This window comes from Carya illinoinensis, chromosome 12 (assembly GCF_018687715.1).
Source record: "Carya illinoinensis cultivar Pawnee chromosome 12, C.illinoinensisPawnee_v1, whole genome shotgun sequence".
Classification (NCBI taxonomy): domain Eukaryota; kingdom Viridiplantae; phylum Streptophyta; class Magnoliopsida; order Fagales; family Juglandaceae; genus Carya; species Carya illinoinensis.
This window is the reverse complement of record NC_056763.1, coordinates 27,732,258-27,751,324: the sequence shown is the minus strand read 5'-3', so window position 1 is coordinate 27,751,324 and position 19,067 is coordinate 27,732,258. Positions and strand designations below refer to the sequence as shown.

General features: G+C 37.9%; 3 protein-coding genes across 4 annotated transcripts; all 3 read right to left on the bottom strand.

The window, feature by feature from the left end:
• Positions 1-219: 219 nt before the first annotated feature.
• Positions 220-4,910, bottom strand: LOC122288955 (elongation factor G-1, chloroplastic). Of its 2 annotated transcripts, none has more exons than XM_043095795.1 (4): positions 4,522-4,910; positions 1,804-3,218; positions 988-1,473; positions 220-529 (listed from the first exon to the last, which is right to left on the bottom strand). In XM_043095795.1, the coding sequence occupies exons 1-4, from the start codon at positions 4,775-4,777 to the stop codon at positions 362-364; spliced, it is 2,325 nt and encodes a 774-aa protein (XP_042951729.1). In that variant the 5' UTR covers positions 4,778-4,910; the 3' UTR covers positions 220-361. The 2 variants fall into 2 exon arrangements, with proteins under 2 accessions (XP_042951729.1, XP_042951728.1); XM_043095794.1 differs by having other exon boundaries at positions 988-1,500; positions 4,522-4,909.
• A 6,121-nt stretch (positions 4,911-11,031) lies between these two features.
• LOC122288961 (21 kDa protein-like) lies at positions 11,032-11,956 on the bottom strand. The gene has a single exon (XM_043095803.1). The coding sequence runs from the start codon at positions 11,888-11,890 to the stop codon at positions 11,267-11,269; it is 624 nt and encodes a 207-aa protein (XP_042951737.1). The 5' UTR covers positions 11,891-11,956; the 3' UTR covers positions 11,032-11,266.
• Positions 11,957-12,942: 986 nt separating this feature from the next.
• LOC122288960 (EF-hand calcium-binding domain-containing protein 4A) lies at positions 12,943-18,045 on the bottom strand. Its single transcript, XM_043095802.1, has 8 exons — positions 17,809-18,045; positions 17,576-17,722; positions 17,390-17,487; positions 14,458-14,530; positions 14,309-14,369; positions 14,130-14,215; positions 13,948-14,037; positions 12,943-13,254 (listed from the first exon to the last, which is right to left on the bottom strand). Exons 1-8 carry the CDS (start codon positions 17,911-17,913, stop codon positions 13,192-13,194), a joined length of 723 nt encoding a protein of 240 aa, XP_042951736.1. The 5' UTR covers positions 17,914-18,045; the 3' UTR covers positions 12,943-13,191.
• Positions 18,046-19,067: the final 1,022 nt, after the last annotated feature.

Here is a 19,067-nt window from a genome sequence, read left to right as displayed (position 1 = left end):
CCATGACAGAAACATACTTTCAATTCATCAGCTGCGCAAAGACAGAAACATCACCGACAAAGCGCGGCTAGAGCAACATAAATTAGTATCGTTATTTCTCATATTGCCAACTCTTATCCTCATGTTTTCCATTTAATTGTGAAGCGCAATTGTTGTCCCCAGGTATGGAATCAAATTTGCGAAGATGTTTTCATCACAGCCTTTGTTTTCTTTGTCAGCTTTGGGTAACTTTCAGTCACATTGATTTATGAAATGGTACAGAAGCATTATAGGTTTAAGGGAAAGAGAATGATGAAGCAAACATTCAAAACTTAATATGCCAAAAATATATTGCTCCCCTGTTCTTGAAGAGGAGAACAATTTAAGCAGCAACCTGTTGCTCCTTAGCAGCTAGCTGATCCTGGATGTATTGAGGAACAACATCAAACTTGGCTAATTGCATGGTGTAGGATGCACGGCCTTTTGTCATCCCTCGGAGTGTACTAACATATTGGAACATCTCTGCCAAAGGGACCAACGCATCAACCACCTGCAATAATCACCCAGAAATCACAGGTAAAAGGACGTTCTTAGCCTAAAAGAAGGGAACAGAAGAAAATAAAGAAGATGGCTTATGATCAAGAGCCGATGAGCTTTCCATTTCTTGTTTTGAGATATTCATTTCCGGCAAAAACGTCCAGACTACCACAGGAAAGGCCCATGGTGAGCAACCGTTTACATCAACAATTCCCTTCCGTCAAATATCCTTTCTATTCATTTTCTTTCTTACATTTTTTTTTCTTTCCAGAGGGTGGGGGTTGAGGTGGAAGGGATTCTGGCTTTCAATAGTTGGGACATTCATTAAAGATGGTAATCATTATGATATGAACGACAGCATGCAACTACAGCATACAGGAAAATAAGCAATATAATAGATGCAGTTGTAAGAGATATTCCAAGATGTAAGTCGAAAGATTTGAACCAGATGTGAGAGGTCATCAGGCATACCTTGAGACCACCAGGTTTGTCACCAAAGCTGTTGATCTGACCTCTCCTCGAGTTTAGATCACCAATCACATCTCCTAAATGTTCTTCAGGTGTAACAACTTCAACTTTCATTATCGGTTCAAGCATCTTTGGTCCAGCCTTCCTCATCCCTTCACGAAAAGCTCCTCTGGCTGCAAGCTGGAATGCCAGTACACTTGAATCGACATCATGGTAAGAACCATCTACTAGAGCAGCACGTACATCAACGACAGGGAAGCCTGCAAGCACACCATTACTCATACACTCCTCCAATCCTTTCATCACTCCTGGAATGTACTCTCTTGGCACTGCCCCTCCCTTGATTTCACTCTTGAATTCATATCCGCTACCTGGTTCCAAGGGTTCAAACCGTACGGTGATATCAGCAAACTGACCTTGTCCACCAGACTGTTTCTTGTGAACATACTTCACTTCTGAGACTTTAGAAATGCTTTCTCGGTAGTTTACCTGGGGTGCACCAACATTAGCTTCTACCTATATGCAACAAGCAACCAAGTTATGGCAAATCAAATTATAAAAAAAAAAAAAAATCCAAGAATTTAGTTCTTCATAGATTCACCAACAATAATTAATGACTCTTTAACATAAAATCTGAGAAAAAAAATTACTAGTTCTATCAAGTAGCTTGGTAATATATAGGTGTTTGAGCATGTGCATGATGGTTTGAGTATTGTCCCACAGAGACATCTTAGGAGGTGTACACCAAATTATGAGCCTGAGTAAGGAAACGTATGAAATTGGAAACCAAAAACGTGAAATGGATTCTCAGATATAAACCTTAAACTCCCTCTTGAGCCGATCAACAATAATCTCAAGGTGCAACTCCCCCATCCCTTCAATTACTGTTTGGTTGATCTCTTCATCTCGTGAGAAGTGGAAAGAAGGGTCTTCTTGAGCAAGTTTGACCAACCCCGCTCCCATCTTGTCAACATCAGCTTTAGTCTTGGGTTCAATTGCAACCTTAATCACAGGATCGGGGAAGTCCATGCGTTCAAGCACGATAGGATTCTCAGGATCACACAGTGTTTCTCCAGTAACGGTATCTTTTAGACCTCCAAGAGCAACAATGTCACCTGTCAAAGCTACCTTAACATCCTCTCTACTATTTGCATGCATTTCTAGAAGCCTACCAATCCTCTCTTTTTTCCCTTTGTTAGCATTCATTACATAGGATCCTGCAGCAAGTTTCCCTGCATACACTCTCACAAATGTAAGGGATCCCACAAATGGATCACTCATGATCTTGAAAGCAAGTCCAGAGAACGGTTCATCGTCACTCGCAGCCCTTTCAAGCGTTACTTCCGGGTTTTCTGGGTCAGTCCCTTTCATTGCTGGCAAGTCAATTGGAGAAGGCAAATAATCCACAACAGCATCAAGCAGTGGTTGAACTCCCTTATTTTTAAAAGCTGAGCCGCATAATACTGGGACAAAACTGCTTGAGATGGTTCCCTTCCTAATTAATTTCTTAATTGTTTTCTCATCGGGTTCAACTCCTTCTAGGTAGCCCTCCATAGCTTGATCATCTAAATCAACTATGGTTTCTATCATCTGTGACCGATACTCTTGTGCTAGTTCCTGAAGATCTGCTGGTATATCCTCATACACAAACTTAGCACCCAACTCTTCACCTGACCAAATTATAGCTTTCATCTTCACAAGATCAATGACTCCCTTAAAATTATCTTCTGAACCAATTGGTATTTGAATCACCAGTGGTTTAGCACCCAAATTTGTCACAATCATGTCTCTTGTGCGGAAAAAGTTTGCCCCAAGACGGTCCATCTTATTGACAAAGCAAATTCTGGGTACCCCGTATTTATCAGCTTGCCTCCACACGGTTTCAGATTGTGGTTCTACGCCAGCAACACTATCAAACAAGCATATAGCACCATCCAATACCCTGAGAGCCCGCTCCACTTCAAGAGTAAAATCAACATGGCCAGGAGTATCAATAATGTTAATCCGGTGTTTGTTCCAGAATGTGGTAGTTGCAGCAGATGTTATAGTAATCCCTCTTTCTTGTTCTTGCTCCATCCAGTCCATTGTAGCCGTTCCTTCATGTACCTCACCTATTTTATAGTTTCTTCCTGTATAGTAAAGAATCCTTTCGGTTGTAGTGGTTTTTCCTGCATCTATGTGAGCCATAATTCCAATATTGCGATAATCATTCAATGGCACTGCACGCTTTGACTCTGCCAAAAAGACAAAAGAAATCCATATCTGCTATGTTAGCTCATACACAGAAACTTGCACAAACTATATTCTTTCGCGTGGAAGTCCATAAAGTAATCAATGACATAGGCAAGAATTAATATTACTTGACCTCACAAGCACGTTTAGAATTTATTGCCAATACATAGTAAAAAACATAGAACTTCTATGTTTTTTTCTTGATGCTCAAAATACGTGGCTCCTGGTGATAGTAATAACCATTCCAAATAGTAATAACCAAGCTTCCTGTTGACAATTTTTCACTCTATTCGAACTTCAAAAAGAAGCTTTTGGCAAGCATACACCAGAGAACAATCAAGATAGATACATTGCCACAAGCTACTTATGCTTAGCAGCTCTGGGAACAAAATCTATTGGGGAAAATACATTTTGCACCCTCAAAATTTTTCAATTCGCACCACAAGGGTACAAATTGATTCTTTTTTTTTTTTTAACTTTTCAAAAATAATTTTCGATTTGTACCCCAAGTACCACTTTTTGACAATTTGCACTTCAATCACGATTTGAGTATCAAGATTCTGCCCCTTATCCGATTTTTGGTCAGGTTTTATCGATTGATAGTGAAAATGGCCAAAAAAGTGGTAGTTTGGGTGCAAAATGCACTTTCTGAGAAAGCCTACTGTTTATGTATCTTGCAGTTTGAAGGAGCCAAATGGTACTATTCAACACCAAGTAGGGGCTAACTCACTTTAGAAAGTACATCATTTGACATATATTCAATTTTTGTTTTGTTTAAATTATAAATACTGTCTACACAGTAATGGATTCATTTCATCTCCACATAACATCCTAACACCTTCAATTGAGAACCTTGAAGGAGAAAGCAAAAATACTCAATCACCACTTTTCCAAATAAAACTGAAATTGACAGTAGACGTTCAGTGAACTTGAAAGCAACTCCATGCCATCTTGAACTGAACTCACTTGAAAATTCAAATCACATAAAGGAAAGAAAGACGTTTGCACACCAAAGAGAGGACTGCGTAGTACAAAAATGAAACTTATTTGATTCTGAAATGAAAAATAAACTGGATTCATTTTAAGCGGAAGCAAATGAAACAGAAAATAAATTGAACTGGGAGTAATTCAAGAATAAATTTCCCATCAATTTCAAAAAATATCCTAAATAATTTAACAAGCAGAATAAAAGGGCACACGAAAACCATGTTAAATGATTGAGTTAAAAGGGCACACGAAAATCATGTTAAAATATTGAACTTTAACCACTATACTAGCAATAGAAATTAAGAGAGAGAGAGAGACCGTCAGCGGCCATGGCGAAGACAGAGAAATCTCTTCTGCTCCGCAAAGTGGAGGGCTTCGAAGATGTTGATATGAAGCGCACGGCGTTAATGAACTGGGAAGAAGAAGATGATGAAGTGAAAGAAGAGAGTGGTCGTCGAGGACGCAGACCAAGAAAGCGAGCCGGGGAGAGAGGGATTGCAGCCCTTCTCTGAGACCCATTTACACTGAAATTACACACTGAAGAAGCAGACACTCGCACTGATTCTGTCGCCATTTTCGTCTGCTTGAGCGAGAGTAGATGTGCGTTATGCTTTTTTTAATTTTAGGCTCAGTGTTTGAATGGAGATAGAGCAAGCTCGAGAGGCCACAGGTGGTTTGAGAACTTCGGCTTGCCTTTCATTTTCGGTCGTTCTGAACCGGACGATTACTTTTTGTTTTTCATTTTCTTTTTTCCTTGCATTTAATATTTTCTTTTCATTTCTGTTTTTTGCCCTCCATTTGATGGTGAAATTACCAACTACCCTATCTAGCATATGGGAATGGCCGCATGCAAATGCATTAAAAGGAAAATAATAATATTATTTTTTCAATCATCATTTCCTTCTTTCTTTTTATTTTTTATTTTTTTTTATTCCCAAGCAATATATGCATTCATTTCATAAACTTAATACAACGAAAGTAGCAGTTTAATTATACAATAAAAGGAGAATATTTCCACTCGAAAAGTCCAGAACACATGAATGAATCTAATTTAGGGATATGCTTTCAAATACTTAATTAGAAGTTGTCAATTACACTAATTGATGCACGCATCGATTTTGAAATTGATGAATTTTTTTTACAATCCATTGGTTAAAGCCTTGCAGCAAGTAATGAATGTCTCTAATGGTTGTCTACATGGTCCAATTTATTGTAGCTTTAGGATAGTTGATGGTCAATATTGCTTGTGATGAGTCTCCTTCAATGATAATTTTTTTGAGGCCTCTTTTTGCCCCTTCTATTATTGTCATTAGTGCTACTGATGCTTCTCCGACATTGAAATTTGTATTATGGATGACATCTACTTATGCAAAGAGAGGAGTGCCCTTTTCATTTATACATATAGTTGCTATGATGCTTTTATTTTGACTGACAACTACATCGAAAGAGAGTGAGAAGACTCTTGTAGGTGGTAGATGCCAATGAGGTTCTTGCTGAGTTTCTATCTTATTCCAAGTTGCTAGGTGCTCTTTAAATTTTTGTGATTGTTGTGACAAACCAATAAATGGGAGGACATTGAGCACCATGGGTGATTTGGTTTCTAATAAACTATATGTTATCCATTGCAAATACTGCAAAAATTTGAAAATGGTGGGAATCTTCTTATGTTATTCCTAATTTCCTTGAGGGATTAAGGATAATTGGGAACCAGTTATAGATGTGAAGTTGTGCAAAAATTTTAACATTTATTGACCATCTAAACTGTCTCTATAGAATATGAGAGAAAGGGCAGTTGAAAAAAAGATGAGACATGTTCTATTCCTTTGTATTGCACAAGGGACAAAGATCTTGATTTTTCTCTATTGAGATGAATTTTTTGAGTCTTGATTTGATACGTTACTTTCCAAAGGGATCTTTTCAATCATCCTTTCATTATTACTTAATGCCTTTCACCATCGCTTAATTTAATAGTAAATAATTAATAAATATGTAAAAAATAATAAATATTTTTTTAATAATTTAATGTAACGTGAGATAATGATAATTAAAATATATATTTTCTCCGTTGATAAATAACTTAAAAAATAAAATATACTGATTTTAGGTTTTCCAAAGTTATAAACATCTTAAATGATACATCACTAATTAATGGTTATTCTACATTTGATCGAAGAAAAAAGGGAATCCAACTGGAATAATATTATAATGAATGAAGTGTATGTGGCTTCAGATTTCAAATTTTGAATTTTATAAATTAAATTATATTACATGGATGGTGTACAATATAAAGATTTTTAAATAAAATTATTCTCATAAAATCTATCCCTTTTAGTATTTTTCAAATAATGAAATTTTTTATCACAGCATTAATCCACATTAATAAATAACCAAATTTCTCGTAATATAGAGGACATAGAAACCTTGGTATTCATGCCATGATGCCATCCATGCATATTTGCCTGTCATCAACATTGAAAAATTGAAAGTCATATAAAAGGGAGTTATGTAATTTTGAAGGTTGTTATGGTCAGAGGTGTAAAAGAAGACCCAGGTTTTAGTTTTTGTAGATAGGAAGAAAAACAATGGCTCGAAAGATGCCACATAGCTCAAAATTTCATACCCTCATGAATACAAGGTGGGGTAGGCTCTCAGGAAAAATGCCTATCCATTTTCCAATCCTGAGGCTTCAAGCTGTCTGTTTAACCCAGAAAGGCAAAAAACGTACAGACGAAGCAACACCCACACTTTTGCAGCAGACAAGACCATAGGTCCCACCATTCTGGTCTGTTGTGGGCTGAATATCCTCTGTAAAGCCCAGCCCAGCTACTGGGTTTTTTATTCTGGGTATTCCGAACAAACCTCACGGAGGGCATCTCATCCTAGCCCATCATCGGCCTCCTAAGTTGTTTGAAGTCTTGCCTCTTAACAACTCAGATATGGGCCAGGGTTAACACATACTGTGTTGCAATTTACTTTACTGGGATTATTATTATTTAGAGTAATTATTTATTTTTATAAAACATATTTCCATCAAACATTAGTATCTATGTCACAGACTTCATTGTTTGTTTGATAATATTTAAACTTTGTTACTTATGTTAATGTTATGAATGGTATTGGCTCTCTTAGTCATGATATTGAATAGTAGACGGATAATTATACATCACCAACTCAAAATTACTGGCAACACAGTTTAGGTGTAATTTAGTTGTAATAGAGGTAAGTATATTATTTTTTACAGCAGAAACGTCAACTAAATGAAGAATTTTCGACGTAACATGACATGACAAACATCCTATGAACAAACATCGTATCCATTGCAGAAGTAAAGGCACAAATGAACCGTGCACATAAACGCAATGCGGCGTGAATGCCACTTGCAAATTGTCCGACTTGCTTCTTTCTGCCCTCCTTTTTGGGGACAATAGAAGTTAAAAGTGATTGAGGTGCTATCTTGATGTGAGTCCAGAGGATTTCAGCAGATGAAAGGCCAAAACGCACAGCACCTTCCATAAACAAACTATCCCAGCTATAAAACACAAAACTAATTCACTCCGCAATCAATATTAGTTTGGCCATCAAGATTTACAAGGCTAACCGGACTCAAAGGTCAGATAATTCTTGATCCGGCTCTGGATTTTCAGCTCAGAATACTGGACAAAAGCTGTAGATTCTGATCAATGAATTCTTTCAATATTGTTTTCAGTCCCCTGTCTGTCTGGTTTCCATACTAATAAGTAGCTCTTTTGAGTTTTGGGTTCTACCACATGTTTGGATATCCCACAAAAGAAAGGCCGGTGAATTATTATGTATTCGGATCAAAGTAAGACGTTTCTTAGATCTCTACTGTGATGCCCCCAAATCCCCAAGCACGGCTAGAAGTCACGGCACCAGTCATGTTTTTCCTTTTTGTCGCCAGTTGCTTTCTCAGCCCAGAACTGCCGCTTGTCGGCGGTGTGGCCTACACCACCCACCCAGTTTTCTTCCCCTTCCACCGGTGAACATCCCCACCAAGTTTCACCTCCATCCGAACCACCGTTAGCCGCCACGAGCTCCTCCAAGCCACACGATTTTTGAGCTTTTTTGACGCCGTCGCTCCATCTCTGGCCACCACATCTTCACAGCTTCTTCCCCTACCTCTTGCCGACCTAACCCACCCAATTCCGGCCTCGATCCGTTGTCGGAGCAGCTCCCACGAGCTCATCTCTGTTCAGCCCCTTTTTGGCTTTCCATCGCCATTTCCACCACTACCCACTGCCAAAACTCACTTCCTTTAGCTTCATAAATATCTCAAGACCCTTCCCTATCAATTTCGGGTCTTAGTTTGTCCCCGTTCAAAAGTAGGTAATTTATTACCCACGACCACAGTGTAAATTACACTGTTACGTTGCTTTTCCTCCGCCGTTTGCAACGCCGCTAGTTTTCAAAAAATACCATATAGCGCTGTAAGTATTTTTCAAACTCTACTTTTAGATTTAAATATATTTTACTCTTACAATAAATATTTATCTGTTGGTTGGTTGATTCCGGACTGAATCCGAGGAGTTCGGGGGTCGGATGGATTGATGACGGAGTTGCTTGATTTGTTGATTGATGGTTGGTTGGTTGTTTTATGCATTGAGATTGCATTTATATGGTGCATGCACGTGCATTTTACTTAAATTGAGAAAAATCCTGTTTTATTGGCGTAAATGGATTTTCGGGTGCGTGTGTATCATGACCTTAAGTCGAAATGAGGTATTATCTCGGTGGAGCTCCTCTGTTCACTCGGGAGTTTAAAATACTGAGTGATGTCCCATGAATTGTTGCTAGGCGACAACGGGAGCGGGCGGGATGGTAACGCTCTACACACCGACTCCGTGGCCCTTTGTTGGCGAGGGCTAGAGGATGCTTGGCTACGAACGCGCGGGACGCAGAACTGGGCATTGCTTGTTTAGGTGTCATACGTGTGGTCGTTACCCGCAGTATGACACAGGAGCCAGGGTATGTGGATGACCCCTAGGGAAAGTCATGGTGCATACAGATTAATTGGTTAATGGATATGAGTTGGATATGAGCAAAATGAATCTTTTGGCGAGATTTGGAAAATAATATGTTTTTGGAGCCAAATGGGATTTTTGGCGTGCGTGGAAAAATATAGTTTTACGGGACATGTGCATTGGCTTTTCTTTCATGCATATTGTTTGAGTTTTATATGTTTTTAACTAGTGGTGTTTGGATTTTACTTACTTGCGGCAACATTTTTGGTTCCGTAGATTTTGGTGCAGAGTTTAAAGAGGAGGAGGAGGCTGAGCTCGAGGATGCGGCTCCGCTGAAGTTTTGAATGGAAGTTAATGTCTTGTTATTGGATTTGAATAATATTTGTGTTTTGTAATATTTTATATGTATGATTTGAACAACTTTGTATTAAGTTAAGAAAAAATTTTAATACTTAATTATGACTTTCGTTATTCACTGTATGTTTTTTTGTGCATATTTATTACTTATACATACACTTAGACTCGTTGATAGGATAGTGACGATGCCATCATTCAAACGTCTCAATTTCTTCATATATGTGCGTAGGAATTTAAAAGCGTCACATCTACCAAGGTTCAAACCTTATGGAGATAAGGGTCCACTACCCTACCTGCTTCCCATAACTTTCTTCGAAATTGAGCTTCAATTGGCCTCGGATTTCTTTATGGGACAGGGAATTATGTCTTTTTCTGCACTCTTATGGGACAGGGAATTGAGCCGGCTTGCCTCCCCTCCCTCCCCCCATTTCACAATGGTGCTTACTGACTAGATTCCCATTTTGGTCACATCCCGTAGTCATACATGCACCCTTTTTTTCTATCTCTGTAGAAAATCTAATGGCACCCGCCCGGAGTTTCATATATTTTATTATGCTACTTGACCAAGTCAATTTTCCTTGAAGATTCACCGTTAACCTCAGTTATGTGGTTGACACGATTGAGATCTAAAGCCCAGCTTTAAAGAAAGCATAAAATTTACTGTAACTCCAGCAATAAGAATCTAGAAATACAGGGTCCAAAATTCTTTTTACAAAGCTACCAAAACACAGCATAAAAAGGCGAGCATGCGGTGCACTTTGTCTAATTGTAAAGTGTTCAAAGATAAGACTTCTAAAACACCATGAAAGGGTTTAGAAGATAAGCCTTTACATAAAATATTAATCTGCTCCTGTGTCCATTATGTGCAAAATCAACTATCATGGGATTTGGCCGTCTTGCCGGTAGGTAAAGTCCAAAGTCGTCAAAAGGTGATAATAATAATAACAACACAACAATCACACAGAGAATGACACTGGGCTTAGAGTTTAGCTTTTGCTTTCGCAGATTAGAGCACGCAGTTTAAGCCGGGGCTGTCCTCCTGTCGGACCTACCCTGTCTGCTCATGCCACACCATTTAAAATATGTAGTAGGTTCTGGTTATCTAGATAATTGTAATGCTTTTTCAAAGAAAGTCTCTTGAAAAATTGCAAGAAGTCTTTAGCTATTGTGCACCTACGATGGTGATTGTCATTGAGCCAAAATCTTATCCTCCAGCCTCCAACAAAAGTAATTGAAGGAGATCTGCTCAAGCGAAAAGAGTAACGAGTATGCATGGTTGAATTACTTATCCTCGTCATCTCGTGGTAGCTAATGTTTAAAACCTAAAGTTTGATCATAGATTCAATCAATCTTATATCTGCAAGAAGCTTGACCTGAATTCAAGTGCCACATATGTTTAAAATCTGAAGCTTGACCTATATCTCCTTCTTCTTAATTTCTCCTTTTCGCTAAAAGAAAGATTGCATGTTTTTTCAGGACTTTTAGTGCCATCTAGAGTTCATGCCTATTATAATTTTTATTACAAACAAAGCTTTTGATATTTTACAAGATAAACGTGAGCTTGACTCAAGCCTTTCGTGTTAAATTTACAGATCAAGCAGAAAACCAAGACCCCCAAGATAACATCTAGTCCATCCACAAGCCTTACTTTAGACACATTATGTTTACATACGCGTGTTAACGGAACAAAACTCCCAAGACAAGATATAAGCCTTTTAAGACAACATTTAAGGCTTTTCTACGGTTGTAGCAGCTTGGTGTCTTGATGCAAAACGATTTACCAGTGCGAGTGCGTTACTAGTAACCTGCGCTACATTGGTGACCCTTCTATGTATAGCAGTCTTGACATTTCCATCCATGGCAGGGCCGGAAAACCCATCAAGACAAGTGTTCTCGTCGGTGAGGGCAGCACTAACCCAGGTCTGGACGTTGCTCATATGCCACATGAAGTCCTGACCCACGTCTCGATCCATATGGCCAAGCTCCCGAACCGACTGGCTAAGCCGGTCGACGCCATCACCCATGTTCTCTATGCAGTCTTTCACAGCCTCATACTCTCTGGACTTGATCCCCCTAACCTTAGTCATCTTGGCCACAAACGCTGCAGCCGACCGCACCCTGGCTAAGCTCACTGACAAGGCGGTTTGAGCCAGTCGTCGCTCATTTTTTTTTATTGCACTTGCATAACCTGAAAGGCATTGAACGCAAAGTGCAGGATAGCGAGTTGCCCTGCAGGAGGCCTTGATGAAATTTGCAGGGCTGGAATGTCTGGCAACGGCCGCGGATTCCGCCGTGCCAGCCACGTAAAGAACGAAGAAGAGAACCAGTACAGAAAGGCCAAGTCTTACCATTTCTCGGCAGAATATAGAGGTGGGCAGGACTTTTATTTTTCTCAGGAATGAATTGAATGGAGTCTGGGAAGTTATATATAAAAGGATAGAGATGTTTAAGTAAAATATTAATACGTTACATCTCTATCCTTTCCTTTGGCTAAGAGGTGTCACGTGCCGTTCCTTTGGCTACTCTTTTAGGCTGCCTACTTTTATTTATTTTTTGGCTGCCTACTTGAGATGCTTCCTCTTTTTCTTTTTCACATACGTCTCATTTGCCAAGTGGAGACTGAGTACTCTTTGTGCCTATAGATTTTTAAGCTTTGATGTGCGTCCCATGTGCCTTGCTAACACGGATTTGGATTTTGTTTGGCACAAAAGCATGTAACTTCTTTTTTTTTTTTGATGGGGAAAGCATGTAACTTCTAATCTCTAGTGTTTGTGAAATATGATGGATTGCTACCAACTTATCATAACAAGAAAGGAAGTCTCTTCCAAGCCTACGTCTTGTCAACCCAACATCTCTCGCGGATCAGCTCTCCATACATGGTCAAAAGATGGAACTTATCTCGAAAAGAATGAAAAAAACATGTTCAAGATATTATCCTGCGTTGGACTTTCTGCTTCCTTCCATATCAATGGCGAATTCGCACGTTGACTGTTGCTCAAAAAAGGGATCCGAATGCACTGTTCCTTAACTGTTAAACCGGTGGAAATCCGTAATATTGAACGCATTCCCACATCTAAACACGAACAAACTCATTGACTATTGAACTGATGGAAATTCGTAATATTCAACGTGGCACTTGAAATGAGCCAATTACTGGTAGTGCTTTAAGTTGGTCATCCTCTTGCAGGCATGTCATATTGGAGTTTTACTATTTTCCCCAGTGATTTTCGCTCTTTTGCCAATTTTGTTTTGAGAAAGAATAAAGCGAAAGTCACCGATAATTTCTCTCGAGAGTGTTTACCGAATCTTTTTTTTTTTAAACTTTACTGTTAAGAAAAATATTTTTTAATGAATTTGTATTCTTTTTAAATATTTAAAATGATAAATACTTGGAAACAATACATAAAATAAAAAAAAGTGGATTTTGCCTTATCCGCGAGAACTGTTGTGGGCCACCGAAAGGTCGCCCTAGCAGTTCCCTTTGAGAAAAGATCTCCATTGGCATTGCCTGTACTTAATCATATATCAAATCAACTATTGTACAAAGTCCTCTAAAGTTTACAACTTTACAACTCCTTGGTCATAATTTCGTGAGTTATGTGGCAGCGTACTTAAATCATTAAAGGGATACTTGATGATGACCACCTGGGTCCTACACTGTCATGTACCTGAGAACAGCCCCGCGAAGCTTTTCCATGAATTCTGCTGCTTGTTTCTGCATGTTGGATATCAACATTGATCATAATCTCTGAGTTAGTTCACAATGAATGCAGTTAACGAACAATTTAGGTTAGTTTTAGGGAAAAAAATGGCATGCAAATTTCTTGTTCAAAACACAAGAACACTAGAGGAAGTGTGAATCAAGTCAACAATGCAAGTGTTGAAAATCGGGACAATATATAAAGCACTCAGTGGAGTTGGAATTAATTAACAGGTACGATAAATCAGGAGTGAGAAGACTACTCCCATAACTGGACATATGTTTTATTGTTCAAAGGAAACTGCTATTTGTAAATTCTGTACAACAGGTACCTATCTCAGGCAATGTTTTGTGTGTATAGTTTGGTCGTACAAGGCCATATGATATGATGCCTTGTGTGTTCATTAACGGCCAGTGTAACAAGAGAACAAAGAATTGAGGGCCATTATTTCAATCAAACAGTTCAATGAGAGAGAGTGGTCTCATATATCATCCCCCCTTTTGGCTTGCGACTGTAACTTCACAAGAGGCTTTGCTACAAATTTCTTAATTGCATGACATTGTTGCAGCTTATTAGCTAGCATAGAAAAGTAAGGTGTATACTTGTGAAGGATCCTGGGATCTCCTCCCCATTCTATACATTTCAAAACAACTCAACAAAAAATTCTTCTTAAACTAGACTCCCAGGAGTTCCCTAATGGCTATTACCTGGTTACCCTTGTGTGCATTTGCTATATTTTCATCAAGAAGGGTCAGTAAGGATCTATTGAGTTCATTCCGCTCAACCATCTCCAATAACTGCATAGTAAAAGTTAACCCATTTGAGCAACATATGATAAAAAAATTGTAACAAACCAAGAGGCTTGATGAGCGAAAAGAGTCACACATACAGTTGCTTTTACATCCTTTGATGTCAAGATTTTGGTTAGACTTTCTTTTGCTGCTATGAGCTCAGCTTGCATTTTATCATAGGCTTCTGTAACACAATATACAACCAAAGGATTGTGGGTTTGTAGTAAAAAGCAAGGATGCATACCCTCAGCACCACAGTTTGTGGGGTGTAACATACCTGTTCCTTCCAGCAGGGCTTTCTGCAGCGCTTCTAGCTCAATCAATCTATCTTCCATATCCTAGATCATAATTGGCATTCGAACGTTTTTACTCTAGCCAATCATCTGTGCAGAATATAACTGAAATGAATAGTTTGAAAATGGGGACCTGAGATTTTGAAACAGCAAACCGAAGCTGACCCAACTCAAATTGTAGGTGTGAAAAAAACTCCTGGCTCAATCTGACAAAATTACATGTTATAGCAAGCATTTATTGATGGCAAGGTAGAGATTTGGGCGCAAGAAGAAAAATATTTAAATTCCAAGAGTAAATGGAAATACAGTGAGTGTTGATATAACCATTCATAACTTTCTAATCATTGTAGATTGAAAAATTCTATACACCATACTATCATTCCACTTGCATCCTACTAAGTATGATGTGGTACATTTACCACCATTAAATGATTATTTATTACATGCTTCTTTATCATCAAATAGTAATAAATGTGTCACATCATATATAGTAGGATGCAAGTGAGATGGTGGTGTGGTGTATAGTATTACTGTAACGCCCCAATGGAAGACCCAAACTATATAGCCTATACTCCAAAAGGACTAGTCAATGATACAATTAGAGCATTATTGGAACCTTATAAAGAACAAGAACTTCTCTTTTCCAAGCAATGTGAGATCTCATACACTACCTACCCTTATCTTTATCATATTGGGGTGTCACAATCTACCCCTTTTAAATTCCCAACGTCCTCATCAGGTCTGTCTGTTATAGGTGGCACGGCTCAAGTCCCATATTTCTGATTGGGATAGGCTCTGATATCATTTGTAACGCTCCAATGGAAGGCCCAAACCACATGGCCTATACTCCAAAAGGACTAGTCAATGATACAATTAGAGCCCTATTGGAACCTTATAAAGAGCAAGAACTTCTTCTTCTCAAACAATGTGAGATTCCATACACCACCTACCTTTATTCTTATCATATAGGGGTGTCACAATTACTCTTGTAGATTTTCTATTGACACCATGTCCCTTCAATACCCAGTAAAGTACTAAAACCACATGAGACTTTTAGAAATAGAACATACTAAGGGAGCTATGATTTTTCCGCCAATGTTTTTAGTTTTTATTTTTTTATTTTTGCTTTAAGAAATTCCACATTTATAATATAGAAGAATAAGGTCACCACATCCTTTTACACCCTTAAAAAGATGCTTCAAGTAATGGTCATGTGTATGATTTTTTAAATATGACAGGAAAGGAGAAATTTTTGCAGCAAAGACATAGGAGTACTTTTAGCATTAATTAATTCTAAAAAAAATCAGAAATTAAAGAATCCACTTGTAGATTCTTTGACCATACAGAATGCCAACTTGCACAAAAAAGGAGGAAAACGAAGGGGGGAATGGTGGGACAGCATTTACATAGAAGAAAAGATCAAAATTTTTGAAAAGCAAGCTTTTCCTAAATGAGAGGACATATTTTTCTCAGGTGCTATCGATTTGTCTGTGTTGATCATTTGTATCATTTTATCCCAATCTGGCTACAAAAGCATAATACAAAATTTGCCAACGAGGACAAGGCATTATCATAATCAAGTGCCCATAAAGAGAAAGAGCAAATCGCATCCTGTTAAAATTCTCTTTGCAAGACATGTTCAACTAATGCAGATCACGTACTGATAGGGTCTGACACCATTCTAGACTTAATAACACTTACAACCATTCTGATCACCCATTAAAGCAAATCTTTCCCTTTGTCAATGTCGAGGTAAAAGTCTCATCAATTTAGTTAGAGTTCGAATCATTTAGCAAATAAGCTGCCAAAGGCTCAAGAGGTCTAGATGTTGCGCCTCTGGCCTGTCCAAGAATCACACAAGACGATAAAGAGACAATATTTAAGTGGTTCGGCAACTTGCCTACGTTCACTAGAGCCAAATTCACTAAATTTGTATAAGTTTACAAACATTCAACAAATCCTCCTCACGTCCTTTATCTCTCTGATTTTTGCCCACATTGTTTACACATATGAGCTCTCCTCTTATAGGAGAAGCTCTACTAAATATTAGTCATAATTAATGGCTAATTAGTAAGCTTCAGCCGCTATAGTTGAACTTCAACATATAGGACGGTGCTGCAGCAGCTATAATTTCAACATATAGGATGGTGCTGAGCAAACTAAGTGGATTTTTTGGTTTCACACTTTGGTGGTTTTGAACACTAGAACCGTCAACTTTGCTGCTAGTTTAGAACACCGTCCTAATATGATTTATGAATGAAGTACAAAACAAAGTATGCAAAATGAATACGATTGGAGGAATCAAAGTTGTTGGGCTTGTTTGTGTGGAGCTTGGTTCTGTTCATGTGCGGCCTGGTTTGATGATTCGACCCAACAATGTCTTGTTGCGGTTTTTTTTTATGGATTTTCAATGAGGCTTGAGCTATGGAGTGCGGAGGACTGTCCAAGCCGAAGTGAACATGGACAAGCCTCATGGGGGTCTGGGGGCTAATTAGAAAAGATCAAACCCAACCCACTAACTAGAGTTTACCCAATAATTAGGGTTATATATATTTATTATTTCCGTACGGCCGTTGTCCTGCCGTACTATATATTCGACTATCATCTGAAATAAAATCCTTTGCTACTCCATGGGCATAGACATGTTGCCGAACTACGTAAGTCTTGTATCGTGTGTGCTTGATTCTGTTTTTGCTTTACTTCTTTTCTCTTATCGTTTTTAACAAAGAACCCCATACTAACATTATTATATATATGTATATGCATGAATGTATATGATTACTTATAACAGCATCATTGTACTGCACATGTAACACCACTGATATGGCAGACTTGCATTATACATAAAAGAAAAGGTAGACTTCAAAAATCAAACCTTAACCTCAAATATATGTCTGCCGCATTGGTGTTACAAGTAACATTACTGTATAAACATACATACAAATAATATATATATATATATATGTGCTTAGGTTCCGCTCCTAAACACACATTGGAGCAATCAAAACCACAAATAACTGGCATGCATGTGGACATTTAACATGTAACAATGTAAAAGCACTAACCGGCGCCTTAACCTCGCGATCTCAAACTCAATTTCCTGAGCTTCAGTGTCCAGAAAGTACTCGATCAGCTCCTCTGGAGTTTCGGGAACGACCCTAGACTACGACAAACAACAGAAAGAACCATATAAAAATCAGAATACAGAATAAAACGAAAGAAAACCTCCAAGACCCACTCCATTAAATTACCTGCCGAACAGCTTGGCGACGCTGCTTTTCTTCGCGGACTTGTTGTTCGAAGGCCTCCCGGGCTTCGGCGTCTCTCTCGAGCCGCCTCTTGAACTCACGCCTCGCTAGGTGGCCGGTCTGGGGCGGGCCCAATAAGCCTTCTGGGTCCTTCATTTGCCCAAAAATTATGCTTAAATTCAATAAGCTATGAGAAATTAATAGTTTAATGGTGTGGGAGAAAGAGTGAGAAGTACCCATCCAACGCTGCAGCAGATTCTGGGCCTGAAAGATTTCGAAGGTATGAGAGTTGTACGGGCTGTTATGGCGGTGGTGGCTATGCCGATGCTGAGAGCGGCCATTGATGGCCTTCTGAGAGATGGGAGTGCTCAACCCCTTGCTTTTGGAGCTATTATGGGGAATTGTAACTTTGTTATCCGTTCGAAATTTGGTTGGATGGTGCAGAAGGTGAAGATGGTGTTATCTTGGTTTCAAATGGTCGTTTTCTCGTGGCGGCAATCAGAGCCGTCCGAATTTATTCGAAATTTGGTTGGATGGTGCAGAAGCTGAAGATGGTGTTATTTTGGTTTCAAATGGTCATTTTCTCGTGGCGGCAATCAGAGCCGTCCGAATTTATAGAATCTTAAACGAATTTGGAATATATAAAGGCATTAAGATCCGAATGAAACAAAAGTCCATCCCCGTCAAGTATCATTTCCACTTTAATTAATATTAGAGAAATTTTATTTGCACTTGGGGGTTGTATGTACAAATTTTTTATTAAATGAAAAAAATTATTATTTTAAGAAAAATATTTATTTAATTTTAAAAAATTTTAAAAATAAAATTATCTAAACTTATATTGTAGTTCTTAAATAAAGACTATATATAATATTACTCTTCATCCGTATCATAAGTTTCCAACTCGCTTAACAATAAGTTAACCATATCTATAATTTTATATAAACAAAAATGCTGGTAAAATTCTTTAAACTTTTTGTTTAATTATTTTAATTTTATTTATTTACTATTTAATAATTAAAAAAATGATTATTAATACAATTTTATATTTTTGTAATGATTAAAGATGTTAATAAAATGTTAAAAAGAAAATAGAAGAAAAAAAAAATTAAAATACGCTAGGTGGCATGCCAGCAGTGACTGTTGGGCAGCCCGCCAGCAATACCCTTATATAAATTTCCAAAAATATTGAAGTTCTCATTTTATTTTGTATAAAATATGATACAATTATTTTTATAATTTTATGTTGAATCAAGGGCAATCTATAATTATATAAAATTTAAACTGATTTTAATGTTGTAACATAATTACATTAGCTAATTATAAAATGAGTTGCAAAATAATTTTAAAAGAGTTATACGTGTATTGTATTATTAGCTTATTTGTTATTTTATTACAACGGTGTGTTATTATCCAACAATCTTTAAATTTATCATTAAACTCATCCATTCAAGTAGGCCACATGTTAACTCCCCAATACTTTCATTTTGATTTA